The sequence below is a fragment of the Anolis sagrei genome, chromosome 3 (assembly GCF_037176765.1).
Source record: "Anolis sagrei isolate rAnoSag1 chromosome 3, rAnoSag1.mat, whole genome shotgun sequence".
NCBI lineage: Eukaryota > Metazoa > Chordata > Lepidosauria > Squamata > Dactyloidae > Anolis > Anolis sagrei.
This window is the reverse complement of record NC_090023.1, coordinates 51,329,004-51,353,139: the sequence shown is the minus strand read 5'-3', so window position 1 is coordinate 51,353,139 and position 24,136 is coordinate 51,329,004. Positions and strand designations below refer to the sequence as shown.

At 39.7% G+C, this 24,136-nt stretch overlaps 1 protein-coding gene across 6 annotated transcripts in view; it reads right to left on the bottom strand.

Moving 5' to 3' along the window:
• Positions 1–1,101: 1,101 nt before the first annotated feature.
• EPHA6 (EPH receptor A6) overlaps positions 1,102–24,136 on the bottom strand; it is a 524,480-nt gene continuing 501,445 nt past the window's right edge. For all 6 annotated transcript variants that reach the window (XM_067466657.1, XM_067466658.1, XM_060770613.2 and 3 more), the window contains 4 exons: positions 17,916–18,065; positions 13,200–13,393; positions 10,621–10,770; positions 1,102–9,085 (listed from right to left, as the gene is read on the bottom strand). In XM_067466657.1, coding sequence (XP_067322758.1) covers positions 8,971–9,085; positions 10,621–10,770; positions 13,200–13,393; positions 17,916–18,065 — 609 coding nt within the window. In that variant the 3' untranslated portion in view covers positions 1,102–8,970. The remainder of the gene's footprint in view (positions 9,086–10,620; positions 10,771–13,199; positions 13,394–17,915; positions 18,066–24,136) is intronic.

Sequence of the window (24,136 nt, the reverse complement as noted above, 5' to 3'; positions counted from 1 at the left end):
TAAATTATAGCGCTATATTGAGAACAGATCTACTTGGAAGGAAATCACACAAAGTTTCTCTATAATGTATTTCCTGCTGAAGATGTATGTTCAGAAGCTCCTTCTACACCACCATATAATCCACATTAACAAAGCAAAAGATCCATATTATCCATATCTGCTTTGAAGTGGATTATTTGAGTCTAAAATGCTATATAATCCAGTTCAAAATAGATAATCAGGATTTTATATGGCAATGTAGAAGAGGCCATAATGCAGGAGAAGAGAGCCTCTGCTTTGATTTCATACAGGTTGGGCGTCCCTTATCTAAAATGCTTAGGACCAGGAGTGTTCCGTGTTTGGATTTTGGCACACTTGCATATATAAGTAATGTGGTATCTTGGAGGTGGGCCCCAAATCTAAGCACAACATTCATAGATATTTCATGTATACCTTATAAAAGACTAAGGTTTCCCCTTGACATTAAGTCTAGTTGTATCTGACTCTGTAGGGTGGTGCTCATCTCCATTTCTAAGCCGAAGAGCCAGCGTTGTCCGTAGATGCCTCCAAAATCATGTGGCTGGCATGACTGCATGGAGCGCCGTTACCTTCCTGCCGAAGTGGTACCTATTGATCTACTCGCATTTGCATGTTTTTGAACTGCTAGGTTGGCAGAAGCTGGTGCTAACAGCGGGAGATCTGTAGATTTGAACCGCCGACCTTTTGATCAGCAAATTCTGCAGCTTAGCAGTTTAACCTGCTGCGCCACCTTATACTTATAGGTAATTGCATACAAAATATTTTTATATAACTGTGTGCATGAAACAGTTTGTATACATTGAAGTCAGGAAGTCACTATCTCAACTATTGATATGAATCATTTTGGAATATTGTAGATTTTAGAATTCTGGATAATAGATGCTCAACTTGTATTGCATTTTTTTAAAAAGGAAAAAATAACTGTTACTTGGAGACTTGCTTTGTTCTCGGGAGCTATGAGTTCTTTGGGTGATTTTGATTTCTATTGGCTTTAATGCTCACTTGGCTTATAAAAACAAAAGTGGTATTTTCAACATATTTATATCATGCTCTAGTAAGGAAAACGAAACTTCAACTCAGAAATAACCACCAGTACCGTACTTTTATTTGTTAATAAATATCTTAGTAAACAGGCTTACTCCATCTGTAAGACCTGATAATGCCTTTTAGGAAATAATAGAAAAATAAAATACAATAATCATCGGTAACTTGTACGTTGTACAAATATCTTATTATGTTGCTCAGCATGTAGCTTTGCCAAACCCCATATTCTTTCTGCAAATAGATGGCATATGAATGCAATTCACCTTAAAACGCCCTAGTTGTGAGAGCTGAGCATTTTATTACACTACTAACTTATAGGCATGCCAGCACATGAAAATTTACATGGAACATCATATTATTATTATTATAGTAGTAGATTTCAAATGAGGAAAATAATAACGCCTCTCAAGTAAATGAGGATTACTTCATGTCTAGTTTCTAGCCTAGTAATATATCTATATTTCCTCTTGGGATCCCAGCTCGGTATGTTAAACTTTCGTCGGAGCAATATTCCTGTCTTATAACTACAAATTTATGAAAGAAAGAAAAGTGAAATATGAGTGACTGATATCTCTTAAACGAAAATAATGGTGAACATTAGGGCATAAGAGGAAAATGTCAGCTTTAAAAAATGGACACCAAGCTCTTCTCTTCAAACATAATGGCTTTAAGTTGCAGTTGGCAGTAAAGCGGAGACAAATAAATATTCATAACCAGCAATGGACCTAACTTTAAGTCAAAGAAGCAGAAACATCCCAGTTTAAAGAATGATATGTGCCCATAATAGTCACATGCACCAAGGACCAGGGAGGAAAGAGGAAACGATGTTCATTTTCCAATCAGAAGACATGGGAACTTGTGCAAAAATGTGCTTCCTCTCTTGAAATATGTATGAAGATTTTCAGATGGGGAGAATCTTGCACAGGAGCCCCTGAATTCAGGATAGTTACATTCACATTAAACAATAATAATTTGTTCTTTTCTCAAAAGATGAAAAAAATCCTCTTCACATGTGTGGAAATAGTTCTTGTGTCTTTACTACAGATGAGTAGACTCCAAATTCTCGCACAGTAAATGTCCTATTTAATTTATTACACAAGAGTGGATTCCAACAATCATTCACAACTGGTTTCAACTCTCAGGAGTCTTCATCAGATAATTGGGTTTATCAAAAAAGCTCAATATTTGAGGCAAGTGGCCTATTAACAGTGCATTTTATTCTGTAGCGAGTATGCCTTTGCAGAGTATGCTGGTTAACAAGAACTTGTTGATCCACTTTTCAAGAGCATTGTCAATGCTCCCCCCCCCTTCCTGGTGTGTCATTTCTACACACTGGGAGAGCTCCAGCAAGACTATAATGGAGGCCAGATAAATTTATTTTACTTTTAAAAGAGGTTTTTGGGCTGTGGGGGAGAAGGGAGGGCCCCCAGATGTTCTGCCGGGCCAGTCCCAGCAGAATATCTGGGCACCCACCCCAGAAAGCGCATGGGATGGGTGTAGACAGGCCCCAAGGAACATCGGCTTTATTAAAACGCGGATGCTCCTGGGATAAAGGGCTGTCTGGAACCGCCCACAAATTTATAAGAGTTGTATGAAGTGGAATCAGGTCCTTTCAAATAGTTGCATTATTTTTTACAGTTGTCCCTCCACATTTGCGATTTTGACTTTTGTGGATTTGATTATACATGATTTGATCAAAATATTCTATCTAGGAATCTCAAGATTCTCCAGTGTAACCCTATGGTCAACTTTCTTCAGTCTGTTTTTGCACTATATCAGTAACCTACAAAACAGATTCTGCACCAGAGGACCAGAAGTAGTGTGAAGATTCCCTGCCAATAACCAGACCATGCCCATACTGTTCCCACTGATTGATCATTATCATAAGGAAGTGGAATGAAATAGTGATATTCAAATTAGTTACTGAATTGTAGTGGGAAGGGGTCAGTAATGGATTATTTCAACGTCCCCACAGACTATGCAGCACAATAACACTAGGAGAACCATAACATCATGTGATAAAGCTGAGTCTAAACAGCTGCTATGATAGCATAATGGTGTGGTGCAATAAGGACTTTTGTGTGTAGAAGCGAAACATACTCCAATGAAAGAAATAAACTACTTTTCATTCCCTTTGAACCAAAGTTTTATTGTAATCAAGGTTGAGTGGATGTACAGGATGTTTAGAGCAGGTGTCAGAGCTGACACGTTGCAGAAGCGAGGTGCAGATTGGCTTCAATAAAATAAAAGTCCATGTAATGTATCTTAAATCAGGTCAAATGCTAGGACTATTTGTCCTAGGTCTCAAGTAGTCCCTCCCCAGCCATTTGATTTACCCAGCTCATTACGGACCTTCCAAGTCCCCTAAGTCCTCATTCTGGGGACAAATAAACACTCCAAAATAATTAATCAGTACTCCTGGATTAGCCATAACAATGTGTGATAGTATTTCCACAGGGTAAAAAGAGTCCTAATTCCCTTATGTTATTATTGCCCATGGCCATAGGTTCATCTCAAAAGAGCAGACTATGTCTCTTATCTCTGGACATATTGTTCTATGAGGTTACTTTTACTTAAGCTTCACCAATGTGAAGGAGAACACAGAAGACCCACACATACCTCCTGCTCCTCATAAACCTGCCATGCAGCCTCCAAACCCAACCTATGATAAACCCTACAAAACGTAACTCTTGGGCTGGATCTACACTGCCATATAATCCAGTTTCAGAATGCAGATTAACTGCATTAAACTGAATAATGAGGATTATCTGGAAAGTAAGGTTACAAGGCACTTGCCAGGAATTCTCTTGGGGGAAGTTGGCATCACTGCTGTGTAGTGGGAAGCCAGTGGAAGTGAACGAGCAGTGCCAGTCGTCAGTAGCTCATCAACTAGCATTGTGGGGAAAGTTAGAGATGAGCATCCTCATTCCGTTTCCCTCAAATGCGAAGTTCGTGCCGTAAGATGCTACCTTAATGCTAAGGGCATTAACGCCACTGCGATTCATCGCAAAATCATTTCAGTTTATGGAGAGGACGTAATGTCAAAACAGCATGTGACAACATGTGTACAGAATATATTGTGAGACCATGAAGAAACTTCACATAGCCATCCAAAACAAACGTCATGGGATGCTGACGGTGGGAGTCTGTCTACTTCATGACAATGTGCATCTGCACATTGCTCAAGCCACCCAAGAGTTGTTGACTTTATTTGGTTGGGATATTTTAAGCCACCGCTTTCACAGCTCCGATTAAAAAGTCATCCCACAGATGACAAAATGTATTAAACTGAGTGGTGATTATATGGAAAGATAATGCAATACCTATGCTACAATCCATGCAAGTTTTATTAAAATATATTCTTTTTTTGTATTTTTTAAAAAATCTTGTAACCTTACTTTCTGGATAACCCTCGTATATGGCAGTGTGGACACAGCTTGTTCAAAGCAGTTAAGCTGCATTCTGAAACTGGATTATATGGCAATGTAGATTCCAGCTTCAAAAAAAACCCTGGTTTTTGTCACATGTTTTCAATGACTTTGGTGACATAATGGAGCCTAAATCCAACATTATATCAGCGGCCAACCACAAATAAGAATTTTGTTCCCCTCTTTTTTGTAGGCATAAAAACCTTCAAAGAGTTCCCCTTGGGAACTGCAGAAGGGAGTGGGGTGTTTTCTCTTGATACTGTTAACAGAAGCAGCTCCATCTGGGGACAACTCAATGGGATCTTGGCCCAAGTCCCCTTTAATAATACTCAAAGATTTTAAATCAGGAGACTTTATGCATTCTTCAGCTGAAAGGAATTAAAGCATTCAACAGTTAGAGATAAGAGAAAGAGAGAGAATTTTGCAAGTCGCCTTGCAAACTTAGCATATTCCTATTGGCATAGATATCTAGTATGATCTCCTTCAAAAGTTTCTCACTTGGCAAAGACAGAGAATTTGAATACATAATCAATAAATATGGATCTAATTTTAAAGTTGCCTCGCACAGGAGGCCCATGTACACATTAAAACACATCATCAGGTCAACAAGTTATCATGACCCCACCCACCACAAGGAATAAAGTACAGTTCATTTAGTCACCATTTATTTTAATGTTTTAAACTGACTTCTGTGATATTATTCTCAAAATATTTTAAGAGTTATTGACTTGCCTGTCTACATTTTCCAGGAAAAAAACCCCTATCTATTTAATTAAGTTCTATGTGTATGCAAAATCACACATTTTTCTGCTGAGTAGTGAACCCATTTGGATAGAAGAGGGAGACTTTTGTACATATACATAAAGTCTATATATATTATTATGCTAAAATATTCATAAATTTGAAGGAATAGCAATTTGCACTTATACCATGTAGAAAGAGAATGATCTTCCTATCAGGAGCATAAACATATGAAACACCCTCTTAATATGCAGCTTGAAAAATTGGAAATTGTATTTTCAGAGCATTCTTTAGTAGTTACACAACAAAACAAGGGAGAGAAAAGACCATTCATACACAGGGGAAAAAAACAGGAGAAGATTTTAAAAACTGATTCAAGATAATGTTACTTAAAGATTTCATAACTTTCCACTTTCTTTAGATGATTAGAAAAATATATTTAATAAATGTTTATATTGTGATTTTTTTTCTAACATTTTCTATTGAAAATATATATTTCCACAGAATGATAAATCTACGTTTTCATATATTATACACTGATGAATGTACAACATGCAACTTTTCAACCATACATATGGAAGGGTGTCGATGCGTACATTTAAGTTTGTGGAAGGATTTGTCTGTATAGTTTTAACTAAAGTTGAACAGTTGCAGATATTGTTAATCCTCTGCTGGTATAGATGAACCTCACAATCAAATACATCTTGAAAGTAATGCTTCTCCATTCAGTGTTTTCAGATGTTGCCATTCAGGTGGACCTTTTTGTGATGTTCAATGCTGAATGTGGACAAGGGAAAAAAGCATAAGCTCTGTGTGCAAGTTTCCTTCAGATGCAAAGCACCCTGTGTGAACACAGAAACTTATAAGCATTTAGTTGGTGGATTACTTCAGATATACCAAGATTAAAATGCTGAAAGGGATTCTTAAAACCATCAGTGAGTAAGTATCCACTCAACAGGTACAATAATCCACACCAGATAACCATGATTTTACTGTAAGATTTTAAAAAATCAGTTTTTGTTTGTTTGTCAATAGTATTCATGGAAGTTGCCACCTTGATAATATCCAAAGGGACTTTCCCAAACAAATAGCCATTTAATAGCTTCTAAAACAAGACTGTTTCAGCTAGCCAACCTTCACATGGAGTTGCTTGATCTCTGGGTGGCAACCCATAAAAAGGGGTGGCTATGACTTGGATCTCTCTGAGGAGCTCAGTACAAAGAGAAACTCTTCATCGCGACAATCCTTGGCCAGTGCAGAACTTTTTGTTTGAGGTATAGCTCTAATCTACACTTCAGAATTTCAGTAAAGCCTGATAGGGGTGGCATGGAAAATATGAGCACCACAGTGATGGTAGACAAGTGGAAAAGCCCAGAGGAAAAGGATATATTTTATATACAAAGTTGAATGTTGAAAACTACAACTTGTATGGCTGCTTTCCCGAAATAGATAAAGAGCAAAACCCTCACAAACATTAAAATTAGCATTTCCCCCAGAAATAATGTTGAAATACATGAAGCAAAGTTTGTTTCTTCTCATCCTGCAAACATGACCTGACACAACAAATGAGAGTCTGCTTGCATGCGTGAACATGAATCCGTTAGACTGAATTCCAAACTTGCAAAAGGGCACTCCAAAAGTATTGGTGTCTGTTCAATGCACAAGTACTTAAAAATGCCGAAGTCAATCAAAAATATTTTTAGGAGGTTAGAAAGGTAAAGGGGGAAACAAATCTGAATTACAGCCACATCATACTGAAATTCAGCTATAGAAAAATAAATAAACATACTATTAACCACTGCATGGCAAGCCAAGTAGAACTGCTTACTTAAATTGGTTAAAATGATCAGCTCGGGTCATGTTCCTGTTACATCTGCCTGTCTAAAACGCACAGCCTTTAAATTGCAAATTGTAAACTGTTAAGAGATAATTCCTCTGACATTTTTGTTTGATTAAATTAATATTATGTCCCTTTTGTTTGCGTGCTGGCCATAAAATGTATATCAGGAATACACAGAGTATAGTCTTGCTTCATATAACAGTATAAAAGCACTACACTATCCCTACATGTGACATATATGTAATTGTGCATGGCTTTCAGAGCATGCAAACCCGCTCATTGCATGTACAGAACAGCATATATCCCATGCAGAGTAGGATGATGTAGCTCAGTAGATCTATGCATGTTTTGAGGAGGATACAGATATTTTAGCGCTTTTACTTTCAGGTATATTATATGCCTATTGCTATAGCTGGAAGGACAAGTACCTAAGGTTTCCATCTGATAAATTAATTTAGTTCCTGTATCTCAGTCTGATTTGCCTAATCCAGTGGTTCTCAACCCTTGGGCCTTCAGGTGTTTTGGACTTCAGCTCCCATAGTTCCTAACAGTTGGTAAGCTGGCTGGGATTTCTGGGAGTTGAAGTCCAAAACACCTGGTCGCCCAAAGGTTGGGAACCATTGTACTAATCAACAGATGTTTCATGACACTGATATTTCTCCTCTTTCAATGCCTGTGTCACCTTTTTTGTGTGTGCATTGAACTGATATTGTGACTATTGGTCATTAATGAATATTAGCATGAACCTATTTGAAAGTCACTAGAATAATTTCCCATTTCTATTGATTGGCATCAAGGAGAGACAGATGATCATATCCTCACGACAGGGAAACAAAGGCGTAAAAGTGTCATTTTCCATGGAACTGTATTTTGAAAATGTATTTTAAATGTTTAGTATTCAAATTAAAATATTGGTTGGCCTACGGAGAATGGGTATGCCACAATAAAAAGGATTTCCCTTGATGCAAAATAGCAAATGCTTTAAAGGTGTCTAACCGAAGTAGAAATTTATAATGATAAATTCTGCATAAATTCATTGTGCTGAGTAAATTATAACAATGATGTATTGCATGTTGTTCAAAACAGCCTCTATGGGGATAGTTCATTATGTAGAGGCCTATACAGAAGAATTTTTAAAGTAAATGAGTAACAGTAAACTGCTCAATAATTAATTTTGCAAGTAATCACTCTGAACTTGATATCCAAACACATAGATTTTACACTCGTCATCACAAAAAATGTGACAGACTTTTATCTTTTCCATCACTTTAGCTTGTTCACACGCACAAGGAATCACTATAAGTTGTCATTGTTCATTTGGCCAAGAATTCTTACAGCTTCCATACCAGCAATCCAACTTGTACAAAGTAAACATAACAATACAACCCATATATTTGGAATTTAGTTAACAATAAAATAAATATTTATGTCAAACTCTTTTTCTTGATTGCACATTTTATACTGGAAGCTAAATGGTCACAAAACATGAAAAGAAATGTCAATTACTTTCTCTTTTTTTGTAATCTACCATCAAATTCTAATACATCAAGAAGGTAGCCACTCCAAGCCACAAAGGCTTTAACTTTCAAGGGAGTCCATGAAAGTTTCCCAAAAACTTCTACAGTTATACAAAGTTTTACACCCATCCTGAGCTATTTCCCATTGTATAGCAACAGTCTTGCAGTGGGCCAGGATGTTATTAACAGTTAATTGAGGGAGAAACTATGCCGTGTGGGTTAAAAAATTTCAAGATGGAAGCATTAACGTAAACATTATGTGTTTATAGTATGAGTAGTAGGAAGTTGCAGTTCTTGAAGCTGGGAAGAGCAGAAAGTAGGAATGAGAGTATCTTCCATTTTAGAAATGCTGAGGCACAAAACACAGTCACTTTAAGTACTTTCATACATGAAATCCTTTCTCCTGTATGTGCATCATGTGTATTCGCAAAGTCTGTAAACTGCTCACTATTCGTCTCTGGTGTCCAATAAGTACAACACCAATTCTTCTAATGTCACTGCAAAACAAAGATAAGTTGAGAAATCATTCTGGCAGAAGTAGGTTGAGAAAAAAAACATGGTCAGTATAGCAAATTTTTGTGTGATCTCTGAAATGTTTTCAAACAGAAGCAAGAGTTGAGGTGTTATAGAAAACCATACAACATTTATCTTGGAGTTAGGAACTTGTCCCAAAATATCCTTTGTGATAGGTCTGAGTACTGTTTTGAGGTCATTCTCTGTTCAATTACTTTGTGATTTGTATGTTTTTACTTTTCATTAGAATTTTACAAAGTATCTCTATACTCTGTTTTATGTATATATTTCGGATGACTTGTGAGGTGGCCTATTAATATGTGTATTAGGGGAAATTATGCTAAAAATAGAAATGAACGGCTCAGCTGAGTATATCTTGGGTAGCAATAATAACAACAACAACAACAATAATAATAGAAAGAGTTTTGGAGCACAATACCCCTGACCTCACGATCGTGTTAAAAAAATCAAGTATGGATCATCAATGTTGCAATCCCAGGCTACAGCAGTATTGAAGAGAAACAACTGGAAAAGCGGACATGATACGAGGATTTAAAGATTGGGTGCAGTGCCTAAAAACCTTGACCTGCACGTAAACACAATTGGAGCTGACAAAATTACCATCTGCCAGCTGCAAAAGGCCACCCTACTGGGATCCGCATGCATTATTCGCCGATACATCACATAGTCCTAGACACTTGGGAAGTGTCCGACATGTGGTCCAATACAACAATCGGCAGAGTGCTCTTGTTTGCTGTGTACTAATCTTGTTGTGTATCAAATAATAATAATAATTTTATTCTTATATCCCACCACCATCTCCCTTAAGGGACTCGGGTCGGCTTATATATGGGACAAAATGCCCACAGACACAATACAAAACAATCCAGCATAGCAAAAACATAATTGAAATAAAAGAATAGTTAAATATAACAATCCAGATAAAAGCGCACTTCAATAAAATATAAGAGATCTACGCTGCCATACAATCCAGTTTCAGAATTCTGATTCACTGCTTTGAACTGGATTATATGAGTCTACACTTTCATAAAATCCAGTTCAATGCAGTTAATCTGCATTCATTAACTAGATTATACGGCAGTGTAGATGGAGCCTAAGAAAATCCTATGAGAGAATTCATGCCAGGAATTCCCTTGTTTTTTGAGTGTTGCTCTTTATTTACTGTCCTGATTTTAGCATTTTTAAAATACTGGTAGCCAAATTTTGTTCGGTTTCATGGTTTCCTCCTTTCTGTTGATATTGTTCACATGCTTATGGGCATGTTGTTTGTGTTAGACTTTAAATTTGTTTTTCTTTTGAAGCAATAACATGAGTTTGAAGTTATCAGAAGTCTCAAAATGCCTTTTGCCTTGTGTTCAGAGACGTCTTTTTAAGCCCCAACATTGTGCTTTCAGTCAAACAGGTACTTGGCAATGAACTCTTTTATAATGGAGCCTCACAATTCTAAATGGCTCACCAGCCCAGAAAATTTGAGGACTCCTATAAATCGTATACTTACTCAATATTCATTCTTGAAACAAGATCCATAGTTGTGTACCCTGCTGCCATGAAGTTAGTTTTGTATTGGCCCATTTTTATTGAGTCCAGCCAATCACTGACTGATATAAAGAAAGGGTATTCTGGAATTTCGCCAGGTGAATCTGGCATGCTGCGGAAAGAAATGTAGATGCAAGACATGAAAAAAGAGACAAAACCAGCCAACCAAACAACAAGAAACACCACTCCTGTGTGGTGTTTCTTGTTCTGACAGCCTATTTCTTAAATTACAGAAATCAAGCGGTAAAGTTCACATTCTAATCTCAGAGCAGTCTATTTCACAACTGTGGGTTCCTCTTCATGAATCAAATTAGAATTTCAACAACTCAAGTTGTTTTAAAGCTTCCATTTCATAGAAAGCAACAGCAAGTCAGCTTCTAGAACAAAATGAAACATTTTTCTATTTTACATTTTTCTCTTGGATTTAATATAATTAAAATGCATTCCCAGTTTGTAAACTATCATACAGCTAGGTGCTTGTAAATCCAATTGAAACAAATCTTATTATATATGAACCAAATGTCCAGTGCTGTAGAACATGATTCTACAATTTTCAGAATAAAAAGTCAGTTCAATAAGATATTAAATACTTATGATGTAAAATGTGGAAGATATCTGGCCAACAAAATTAGAAACAGTGATCACATAACAAAAATCTTTATTTTGGATACTGTTGCCTTACTACTTTGTTCAGAATGGCACTTTATTTGTATTGCATGAATATCCAAAGGTAGTAAAATGGATACATGTTTGTATGGAGCAAATAGGGATCTAAAAGCTGCAGGTGTTTTGATTTTGTTTCATATGTCTCATATTGTCAGTTCGGATACCAGCCAGCATGCCAATGCTTTAAATCATGAAATAGCTTTCTAAGATCTACAGAGATGCTTGCAGGAACACCTCGACAAGTGAGAGTCCAAAAGAGTCAATCCACAGCAATACCCCCTCCTTCTCTCTGATATCAGCAAAGGCACCCATCAACAGCATGCCGAATCTCTATGGCTGTTCTGCCGCAATGATGGGACAAATGCACAGGCCATCCCCTCATTTTTTTTTATCGTGTCATAAGCAACTTGAGAACATACTGCAAGTCACTTCTGGTGTGAGAGAGAAATTGCCCAGGGAACACCTGGATGTGTTACCATCCTGCTGGGAGAATCTGCCAGATTTTATTTTAGAAGCGACTTGGGAACATATTGCAAGTGGCTTCTGGTGTGAGAGAATTGGCCGTCTACAGAGATGTTTATTTATTTATTTATTTATTTATTTATTTGCTTCATTTATTAACCGCCGCTCTCAGCCCTAGGGCGACTCGTGGCAGTGTACAACATAAACAAACATATCATACAATAAGCTACCATGGCACTATAAACAACATAACAATAATACACTATCATCTAATTACACTAAAAATCCGCTTCGTCTTATCATAGGATCAACCAATCTCGTAGTCTACATTCTGTTCCATTTGTCGTTTCCAATTGCTGTAGCATTTAATTAAATGCCTTCTCGAATGTCTTCAGGCTCTTCCGGAAGGACATAAGAGAGGGCGCCTGCCTGATGTCAACAGGGAGGGTGTTCCATAGCCGGGGGGCCACCACTGAGAAGGCCCTATCCCTCGTCCCTGTGAGGCAGGCGGGATCGAGAGAAGGGCCTCCCCAGACGATCTCAAGGTCCTCGTGGGCTCATAGGCCGAGATGCGGTCCTTAAGGTATTTTGGGCCCAGGGGATGCCCAGATGTGTTGTTACTATCCTGCTGGGAGGCTTCTCTCATGTCCCTGCAAGCTAGAGCTGACAGATGGGAGGTCACTCCATCTTGCAGATTTGAACCGGCAACCTTCAGGTCAGCAACCCAACCTTCAGGTCAGCAGTCCAGCTGGCACAAGGATTTAACCCACTGCACCACCACGGCTCCACAAGGAAAGTAGCATCAGCCCATGTGGATAGTAGATTGGTTCACATTAGACTCATCTGCTGTCCACTTTTCCCAATGCGTGTTGCTGCTCTAGAGTTATGATGAAACTTTACTATATTCCCTGATGTTCCCTGCTTTACCCAACATTAAGGACTGGAAGTCCCTGAACATCATGTAGATTTTCAGGATTTCCAGTCCATACAGGTGCACCGCCGAAGTATAGCGCTCATTTTCTCAGGAGAACCCTGCATTAAGGTATAATTTCCTACAATCACATGGTTATATTAATTTGTGAAAATTGACAATGGAAGCTTCAAAAATCACAAAAGGCTATTTGCAATAATCATAAAATCAGTGTACCCATGGTGATTGTCCTCCATGTGAACATGTCACTTGAAATACTCAAAGTCCATCTCTTTTTTTTTAGCGGGGGGGGGGGGGGTAATCTATTACAGGGTGCAATTAAGAAAGGAAAGCTGGAATGCCACCATGAAGGCTGGAGAGGAGGGATAAACCTAGGAAAACTAGCTCACTTTCATACTAAAAATTCTCATATTCTGCAATTTTGCAATTAACATAGCTTTAATTGGTAGCCATCACATAAAGAGCACGCAGGTGAATCTTACACAAGTATATCCTCTACTAGAGTATGAAGAGAGCTTGGGTTGCGTATCAATTTATCTAGGAAGGTGACAATGTCAATGAACTTTGGTCGATGGTTTCTTTCCTTTTGCCAACAATGAAGCATTAGCTGGTGAAGAGAAGCTGGGCAGCCCATGGGAGCAGGGAGCCGGTAACCTTCTTCTATGGACAGAATTACCTGAGTAGGAAAAAAAGAGAAAGAAGGAGAAACCAAAGCAGGTCAAGCAATGCTGCTTTCTATGGTATAGGCAAGTTAAAGAATTAGAACCATTGTATGTAGTATTTTCAGTGTTGGAGTAGGACTCTAGGAGACAATGATTCAAATATCTTCTTGGCCATAGAGATCCACTGGGTGACCTTGGGCACACCACACTCCCTTGCCTTAGAGGAAAGCAATGATAAATCCTCTCTTAACAAATTTTACTGAGAAAACCTTATCTTAGGTTTGCTTTAGAGCCACCATAAATTGAAAACAACTTGAAGGTGCACAACAACAAAGCCAAGAATCAGTAGCTTGTGTCCCTGGTCCCACTATAAACAAAACAATATCATCTTTGGTGTTGTGTTGTGTTATTTGTATGACCTAATGTGAACCTGTCTTGGGTTGGGTTTATTTTTTTGTTTTGCTCTCTGAACATTGAGGGCCCATCCAGACAGGGTTTTAAACATGGGAGTTCTCATTTAAAAAAAAAAGGGGGGGGGGGTGGTGGCGGCAAGACATCATCACTGCTAAATGTGTGCTGATTCAGAACAACTGAGGGACACCTCCAGATAAAAAGGTCCCCCTTTATCCCTTTTCTGCTTATGTGCATCTTCCTCTGTCTATGTGACCCTGCATGCCCCAAAACATGTGTTTTCCTCCCCCCCCCGTGGAGACTGCTCCAGCTGTTTTCCATCCACTTTAAAAAGTCCAAAACAGCTGATCAGCTGACTGGGTTGTCTAACGGATTGAAAGGAAGCACAAATGGAGAGCCAGAAGAACTCTCTAAAACTCTTTCTTTAACACTGTAAACATTGTAACCAGAGCTTTAATAAATATTATAGGGTTGTTTAAATAAATTGTCTTTGGACCTTAAGTGTGGTTCCTTAAAGCTATTACTACTCTAGAGGAGAAAGGAGCAGTGGGTGTGCAGCTCTCTCCCTGCAGGAGGCCATTTCCAGGACATTTTAAGGGGGCTTCCCAGGGAAGGAAGAGGGATCAGCCTGGAGGTATCCTGATGTGGCTTCCTTTAAAAGATCCACCTTCTCTCTTGATTTGGAGAGCAAAGTAAAGGCATTCTAAGCTGTTAATGCTTTGAGCAGCAGCAAAGTGCCAGTTCTCCTTTCTGCCTCCAAATCAAGAGAGAAGGGAGGGCTTTTTAAAGGAAGTCAGGGAAGGATACCTCCACGTTGATCCCTCTTCGGTCCCTAGGAAGCCCCCTTAAAATGCCTTGGAAAACTGTCTCTGGTTTCCTCTAGAGCAGTAACTACTTTAACAAACCACACTTATTCTTCATTTTTTAAAAATTCCCTCCATTATGCACTGATCTGTATATGGACACATGCAAATATGCTTGTATTTATTGTCTTCACATGTGCCCATATACAGATCAATTTATAACAGTGTGTGTGTATATATGTATATATCACACACACACACACACACAACCTTCTGGTGGATGTCCCCTGTCCGCCCTCCATTTTATCCTGAGACACAAAAGGGCTGTGAGGATGGCGGGGGAAGAAAGCCTGGGACCGACAGGTCTATGTGGGAACCTGCTTTGAGGTTCCGGGTTTTTTTGCCCCTCTTTTTAATCCCACCTTTTGGTGCTGTCTGGAAGTATCCTGAGAGAGTATGACTTGACCAAGATCACTCACTGGGTTTCCATGGATGAGTGGAGATCTTAACTTTAGTCTCCAGCTATAGTCCCAAACTCAAAACACAAAATCATACTGGCTCATACTAAAGTAGAAAGACCATTACAGACTTACAACAGGTTCTAAGGTCACCATTTACAATGTGTAGATTTGAAAAAATTAATAAACTACCTCACATGGAATGCCATGCACCCTAGGAAGTATGAATACTGAATAGATTTCTTATGCTCATCAGCAACAAAAGAGAAATTCTGGCTCAATCTTAAAGTAATTTTGCTTGGAATTTATTTCCCAGAATTTAATTTCAGTGTCTAAGTGTGCAATCACAAAATAATATGCTTCAGAACAATAGAATGTCAGCATTCTGTTTTCTGCAGTGATCAGCAAGGAATTGAGTCCCTTATGGGAAGAAAGCGGAATATCACTCACTCCTGCTTTGGTGGATGTTTGTTGTAGCAGGATATATGTCTTGTGGTCCAGTGCCCATGCGTGTCTCCCCACAGTAAAGTCCAAAAGCGAAGAAATGATATTTAGGATTTACAAGGCTCAGTATGAAAGATTGTGGGCAAATATCCTCAGGTGAGCCATTTGAGAATATGTCAAAGAAGAACTCATACAAACCTGTTTTATGTATTTTTATGTAGACCCGTTTGATGTAGTGGCTGCATTTTACCATTCCCAAAGCTGTCTTTCAACTCAGTCTGTTGAGCTTTTTTACTTTTCATGCAAAGTTCAACCACACTGGCTAATGGTTATTAATTAAGCAATAAGAAATGAAAGACTATGCGGTGCTCATAATTAATGGATACCTCCTAGTGCTTGTCACATACCTAATTATGCATAAATCAGTACCAACACAGCTTTGAGTGACTACAATAATAAACAGTTATCAACAGGCAGGTAATATTTCTTATTTCAGAGCAATAAAATTAATGTGACAAACACATCAATATATTAATATAAAGGTTTTTGCTCTGTGTTTTCAAGCTTTTGATGAATTTGAAATCTGTGTTCACATACTTTGGCTCAAATAGCTTGGCTTCAAGATAGTGAAATATGAAATGCATGAAATTTCATCACTATTTTAAATGCCATGGCTATGAAATCATGGGAATTGTACAAGTTTGGTGAGGCATCAGTCCTATTTGTCAGGGTAGGCTAAAGATCGTGTAAAACAACAACTCCCATGATTCCATAGCACTGAACCATGGCCAGTAAAGTGATGCCAAACTGCATTAATTCTACAGTGTAGATACAGTTTCATCTCCCATTGTAGGATTCTGTAGATCCACCTCTAGTCACATGTACCATTTCAGATACAGATTTTTGCCAATTTCTACTGTGACACTGGGTTGTGGCACAGCTGGTTGGGAGTCAGCTGCATTAAAATCACTACTGACCGAAAGGTCATGAGTTCGAAGCCAATCCGGGTTGGAGTAAGCTCCCAACCATTTGTCTAGCTTGCTGTCAATCTTTGCAGCCCGAAAGACAATTGTATCTGTATCTGAAATTTAGGTACCGCTTATGCGGGGAGGCTAATTTAACTAATTTATGACATCATAAAACTCTCCAGCAACATGCAAAAGAATGAGGAAGTACTCCATTCATGCCACAACTGGATGGTGAAGCTTCAGCTCCCCAGGTGGCTGGAATTCGAAGCATACCTTCATGAAGCTGGAAAGTTAAATAGTCTCTGTGTGTCTGTATATATGTTGTGTGTCTATGGCATTGAATGTTTGCAATGGATATGTGCATTGTGATTTGCCCTGAGTCCCCTGCGGGGTGAGAAGGGCGGAATATAAATACTGTAAATAAATAAATAAATAAATAAATGTAAGTGCTAAAATGCATTAGTAATACAGCACTAGTTAAGAATTAGCATTATTTTGTTTTAGTGCTAGCAATCCTCTTGCCTTCAATTGATCTCTATTGAATGAGTCAACTGTGTCAGATGTCTTGGCCAGTCTTATTATAATAGAAACAGCCAAACAGAGATATCTTTCATTTTGCAAAAAAAAAAAAAAAAAAAAAAAAAAGGTTTAGTTTAACTAGATTGGGAAGAAGTAATGAAACTTCCTTGTTAATGGTTAGAGTTTACAGTAAATACTCTAGGATAAAGAAAATGTCATGTGATCTTCAAAATAAAATCAGTTCATATAGGAACAAAAACTGGAACTTTTACAGATGTTCTCTCTTTTGGTGGGTTGAAAAGACATATTTCTCCCACATTATTTTGAATGCTTTTCAAAGGAGAGAACTTACTAGTGCTTTTTGGAAACTTTGGGGATGTGGTCAGGCTGTAGGAGTAGGTTTGACACACAAAAAACATTTTGGGATATCTTTTTGGTAAAAGCAATTCTCTCCTCCTTCCTTTGTGGCATACTGAGTTCAGAAAGCAGGCTGAAGCAGCTAGGTTAGATGAAGATTTTGGCATACCTATAATCAGCCTAGTCAAATCAATGTGACTTAAATTAGTCATGGTTTATTTATATTTTGTTGCACATATTCCATTTCCTCGGAAAAATTGCTTCCTTTCCACTTTGAGAATTATGTGCATGCTTGCACAATTATATATAATGGCTAGAGTGCTATTCAGAGTTAAGTGTGCCCAGCAATTGTAACTGAATAGCCTCAGTGACTATAAGAGGCTTATTCCTTGTTGATGTTGCTATGATATTGATAATGATTATGATGTAAATGGCAATTTATATCCTGTTCATTTTCATAATTGCTTAGGGAGCCTCAGAGCCTATGTGAGGCATACTAAAGGTCATGCTTAGAATATGTTTGGTTCAATGAGCACATCCTATAAACAGTAACCTGTAGTGATGGGAAATACTTACATCCTGGTTCGACATTTCCCAGTATGGCCGTTCTCCATATGACATCACTTCCCACATCACGATCCCATAACTCCATGCATCACTTGCTGAAGAGAACTTTCTGTAGGCTATAGCTTCAGGAGCTGTCCATCTGATGGGGATTTTTCCACCCTGGAAAATATGTTTAAATATATTCAATATACAGTTTGTGAGAGGCGGTGTTCTGCTCTGTACTTATTAGTCTATGCACATGAATGAAAATAAAAGGGGTATGACACTGCTATAAAAGTGTCATAACTGAGGTCCAAAATCTAATGTCATCTCATTTCATGTTCTTTAAGATTCATGTAATGAATCAGAAAAAAAATCTGGTGACATCTTCTATGCCACATTTGAAAACTTAATGAATGCAGTAAGTGTGCTAACTGTAGTGGTAAAGCACTCAAAGCAGATTGAATTGGAGAATAGGGTATTACCATGAACATTTACCATTTTTTAGCTTTCATGTTTAATATTTTGCTTGAGAGATTATAAACTATGGCGCATACAAGAGAAAATATGATTTAAATCAATACATACTTCAGCAGTTTGTCCCAGAAGTATTGACATAATATTCTTTGGGTTGCTGTGAGTTTTCTGGGCTGTATGGCGGCTGCATGGTCATGTTCCAGAAGCATTCTCTCCTGATGTTTAACTTACATCTATGGCAGGCATCCTCAGAGGTTGTGAGGACCTCATAGAAGTGGATGAAACATCAGGAGAGAATGCTTCTAGAACATGGCCATACAGCCTGGAAAACTCACAGCAACCCAGTGATTCCAGCCACGAAAGCCTCCGACAACACATAATATTCTTTATTTTTCACATATTACATGTGTGTTTATAGTTGAAGTTCAAGGTCGCTTTATTATGTTCAATCACCAGCTCAATGTGTGTTTATATTTTTTTACACCAACTCTGTGATCTATCATTATTCTGATAACATGGGTTAAAAGTAGGGAAAATAAGATTGGTTTGCTGAAGTCTTTCTGCACATGTCACACACACACACATAAAAATACAAATCTAGAGCAAAACACATAAGACACATTTCGATTTGAAGCTTAAATGTTTGCATTGCTTGTGGAGTTGTCTGTACAAACAGAAATTATAATTATGCATTTGTTCTTGTTCCTGTACCTGACATCTGTTGTGTCTATGATATCCCTTCTGCAAATACTTATTTAAGAAAGAGCCTAAAGTAAAGCAGGGTCAAAGAACTCTTAAGCTGGGACAACCAATTGGTTTAACCACTTCTATTTGCAATGACTTGTGAAATTCTAAATAGAATGCATAGTTAACAACAAAATTATAGTATCTAGTTTAAGGGAAGAACCACTCCGTTCTGCTTTGGTCAGACTCACCTGGAATTCTATGTACAGTTCTGAGCACCACAATTTAAGAGAGAGATTGACAAGCTGAAATGTATCTAGATGAAAGTGGCCTGGAAACCAAGTCCTATGAGAAATGGCTTAGGGAGCAGGGTTTGTTTAGTTTGTAGAAGAGAAGTCAAAGAAGTGATGTGATAGCAGTTTTTAAATATCTGGATATGATACTGTATATACTCGAGTATAAACCAACCCGAATATAAGCCAAGGCACCTAATTTTGGCACAAAAAACTGGGAAAACTTGTTGGCTCAAGTTAAACCCGAGGGTGGAAAATGCAGCAACTACTTGCAAATTTCAAAATAAAAATAGATACCAATAAAATTATATTAATTGAGGCATCAGTAAGTTAAATGTTTTCGAATATTTACATAAAACTGTAATTTAAGATAAGACTGTCAAACTCTTCAATGCAAATGTGCTTATGTATCCTTCCAATAATCACTATAGTTTATTTTAACTATACATTTTCGGTAAAATGCTGTGTATATATCAATAAGGAAAAGTGGGAAAGACTGGCTTAGGAAAGGCATGAGAAAGAAGAACTGAAACTGGGAAAAAGTTGGAATGGGAAGGGGGCAACTGGGGAAAGGGGGTGACTGAGGTGTGAAAGAGGGGCTGGAAATTGGGAAAGGCTGGGATAGGGAAAGGAAGATTGCAAAATGAGCAAGACTGGGGTGCAAAAGGGGGGGGCTGGAAAGGTGGAAAGTTTGGAGTGGGAAGGGGCAATTGGAGAAGTGAGAAATTTTGAGATGGGAAAGGGTGCTGGGAAAGTGGGAAATACTGGGGTGAGAAAGAGGGGCTGGGCAAGTGGGAAACTGCGGTGGGAAATGGAGTAAGACTGAGATGGAAATGTGGGTGGAACCTGGGAAAGGCTGGGATGGAAAGGGAGCTGGAAAAGTGGAAGAAAGGGGCTGGGGATAGTAAAGACTGGGGCAGGAAGGGGGAAACTAGAAAAAGGGAAGACTAGGGTGCAGGGGCGGCTTTTGCATTACGCTAGGTAAGCGACCGCTGAATAGTTTTTTTTTTTTGCCAGAGGCACAAGGGCGCCTTTGTAAATGCCCCCTCCCCTCGGCAACCTTTCTCTGCCTCCCTCTCCCTCTTGAAGGCTACACAGAGTCCGCAGCCTCCCTTCTGGCTCTGCGCATGCGCCCCACAGTTGGACAGGAAAGGCGGGCTCGTGTGTTTCCCTCCACTCTGTGCCTGTGTGCGTGCGTGCAGGAGGAGGCGAGAGCAGCTGTGTGCGAGGAGGCGCCCGCGTGCCTCCAGTTATTCAAGATCGGGGAGGAGCAGGAGGGGCTCAAGGCCAGGTCAGTTCTAGTCACCTGCTTACAAGGAAAGGGCCTGTGGCTGCGAGGAATAGTGGGAGTTGGAGTCTTCCCCTCTGCATCCAAGAACTTCCTGGCCCCACTTACTGTTATTGTTATATTATTATTATTATTATTATTATTATCATTATTTTATTATATGGGGCAGAAAGGATGAGGGAACCTGGTATAACTTTGACTTGCTGTTGTTTGTGGGTTTGTTGTTGTTTTTGTTGTTGTTGTTGTTATATGGGGCAGAAAGTTGTATTGGATCACACGTGGGACACTTCACAAGTATCTAGGACTGTGTGATGTATAGGTGAATAATGCATGCAGATCCCAGTAAGGTCGCCTTCTGCAGCTGGCAGGCAGATCATGATTTTGTCAGTGCTGATTGTGTTTAAGTGCAGGCCAAGGTCTTTAGGCACTGCACCCAGTGTACCAATCACCACTGGGACCATTTTCACTGGCTTGTGCCAGAGTCTTTGCAGTTCAATCTTTAAATCCTCATATTCCAGGTTTTCTGTTTATCCCAGATTATCTGGTAGTGCGGACTCATATAATCCAGTTCAAAGCAGATAACCTGGGATCGGATCTTGGGTTATAAGGACAGTGTAGAAGGGGGCTAGGGACCCTTCCAGACAGGCCCTATATCCCAAGATCTGATTCCAGGTTTTCTGTTTATCCCAGATTATCTGGCAGTGCAGACTCATATAATCCAGTTCAAAGTAGATAACCTGGGATCGGATCTTGGGTTATAAGGACAGTGTAGAAGGGGTCTAGGGACCCTTCCAGACAGGCCCTATATCCCAAGATCTGATCCCAGGTTCTCTGTTTATCCCAGATTATCTGGCAGTGCAGACTCATATAATCCAGTTCAAAGCAGATAACCTGGGATCGGATCTTGGGTTATAAGGACAGTGTAGAAGGGGTCTAGGGACCCTTCCAGACAGGCCCTATATCCCAAGATCTGATCCCAGGTTCTCCGTTTATCCCAGATTATCTGGCAGTGCAGACTCATATAATCCAGTTCAAAGTAGATAACCTGGGATCGGATCTTGGGTTATAAGGACAGTGTAGAAGGGGTCTAGGGACCCTTCCAGACAGGCCCTATATCCCAAGATCTGATTCCAGGTTTTCTGTTTATCCCAGATTATCTGGCAGTGCAGACTCATATAATCCAGTTCAAAGTAGATAACCTGGGATCGGATCTTGGGTTATAAGGACAGTGTAGAAGGGGTCTAGGGACCCTTCCAGACAGGCCCTATATCCCAAGATCTGATCCCAGGTTTTCTGTTTATCCCAGATTATCTGGCAGTGTGGACTCATATAATCCAGTTCAAAGCAGATAATCTGGGATCGGATCTTGGGTTATAAGGACAGTGTAGAAGGGGTCTAGGGACCCTTCCAGACAGGCCCTATATCCCAAGATCTGATCCCAGGTTTTCTGTTTATCCCAGATTATCTGGCAGTGTGGGCTCATATAATCCAGTTCAAAGCAGATAACCTGGGATCGGATCTTGGGTTATAAGGACAGTGTAGAAGGGGTCTAGGGACCCTTCCAGACAGGCCCTATATCCCAAGATCTGATCCCAGGTTCTCTGTTTATCCCAGATTATCTGGCAGTGCAGACTCATATAATCCAGTTCAAAGTAGATAACCTGGGATCGGATCTTGGGTTATAAGGACAGTGTAGAAGGGGTCTAGGGACCCTTCCAGACAGGCCCTATATCCCAAGATCTGATCCCAGGTTCTCTGTTTATCCCAGATTATCTGGCAGTGCAGACTCATATAATCCAGTTCAAAGTAGATAACCTGGGATCGGATCTTGGGTTATAAGGACAGTGTAGAAGGGGTCTAGGGACCCTTCCAGACAGGCCCTATATCCCAAGATCTGATCCCAGGTTCTCTGTTTATCCCAGATTATCTGGCAGTGTGGGCTCATATAATCCAGTTCAAAGCAGATAACCTGGGATCGGATCTTGGGTTATAAGGACAGTGTAGAAGGGGTCTAGGGGCCCTTCCAGACAAGCCCCATATCCTAAGATCTGATCCCAGGTTTTCTGTTTATCCCAGATTATCTGGCAGTGCGGACTCATATAATCCAGTTCAAAGTAGATAACCTGGGATCGGATCTTGGGTTATAAGGACAGTGTAGAAGGGGTCTAGGGACCCTTCCAGACAGGCCCTATATCCCAAGATCTGATCCCAGGTTCTCTGTTTATCCCAGATTATCTGGCAGTGCAGACTCATATAATCCAGTTCAAAGTAGATAACCTGGGATCGGATCTTGGGTTATAAGGACAGTGTAGAAGGGGTCTAGGGACCCTTCCAGACAGGCCCTATATCCCAAGATCTGATCCCAGGTTTTCTGTTTATCCCAGATTATCTGGCAGTGTGGACTCATATAATCCAGTTCAAAGCAGATAATCTGGGATCGGATCTTGGGTTATAAGGACAGTGTAGAAGGGGTCTAGGGACCCTTCCAGACAGGCCCTATATCCCAAGATCTGATCCCAGGTTTTCTGTTTATCCCAGATTATCTGGCAGTGTGGACTCATATAATCCAGTTCAAAGCAGATAACCTGGGATCGGATCTTGGGTTATAAGGACAGTGTAGAAGGGGTCTAGGGACCCTTCCAGACAGGCCCTATATCCCAAGATCTGATCCCAGGTTCTCTGTTTATCCCAGATTATCTGGCAGTGCAGACTCATATAATCCAGTTCAAAGTAGATAACCTGGGATCGGATCTTGGGTTATAAGGACAGTGTAGAAGGGGTCTAGGGACCCTTCCAGACAGGCCCTATATCCCAAGATCTGATCCCAGGTTTTCTGTTTATCCCAGATTATCTGGCAGTGCGGACTCATATAATCCAGTTCAAAGCAGATAACCTGGGATCGGATCTTGGGTTATAAGGACAGTGTAGAAGGGGTCTAGGGACCCTTCCAGACAGGCCCTATATCCCAAGATCTGATCCCAGGTTCTCTGTTTATCCCAGATTATCTGGCAGTGCAGACTCATATAATCCAGTTCAAAGTAGATAACCTGGGATCGGATCTTGGGTTATAAGGACAGTGTAGAAGGGGTCTAGGGACCCTTCCAGACAGGCCCTATATCCCAAGATCTGATCCCAGGTTTTCTGTTTATCCCAGATTATCTGGTGGGTCGGGCTCATATAATCCAGTTCAAAGTAGATAACCTGGGATCGGATCTTGGGTTATAAGGACAGTGTAGAAGGGGTCTAGGGCCTGTCTGGAAGGGCCCCTAGACCCCTTCTACACTGTCCTTATAACCCAAGATCCGATCCCAGGTTATCTGCTTTGAACTGGATTATATGAGATAACCTGGGATTGGATCTTGGGTTATAAGGACAGTGTAGAAGGGGTCTAGGGGCCCTTCCAGACAAGCCCTATATCCCAAGATTTGATCCCAGGTTTTCTGTTTATCCCAGATTATCTGGCAGTGTGGGCTCATATAATCCAGTTCAAAGCAGATAACCTGGGATCG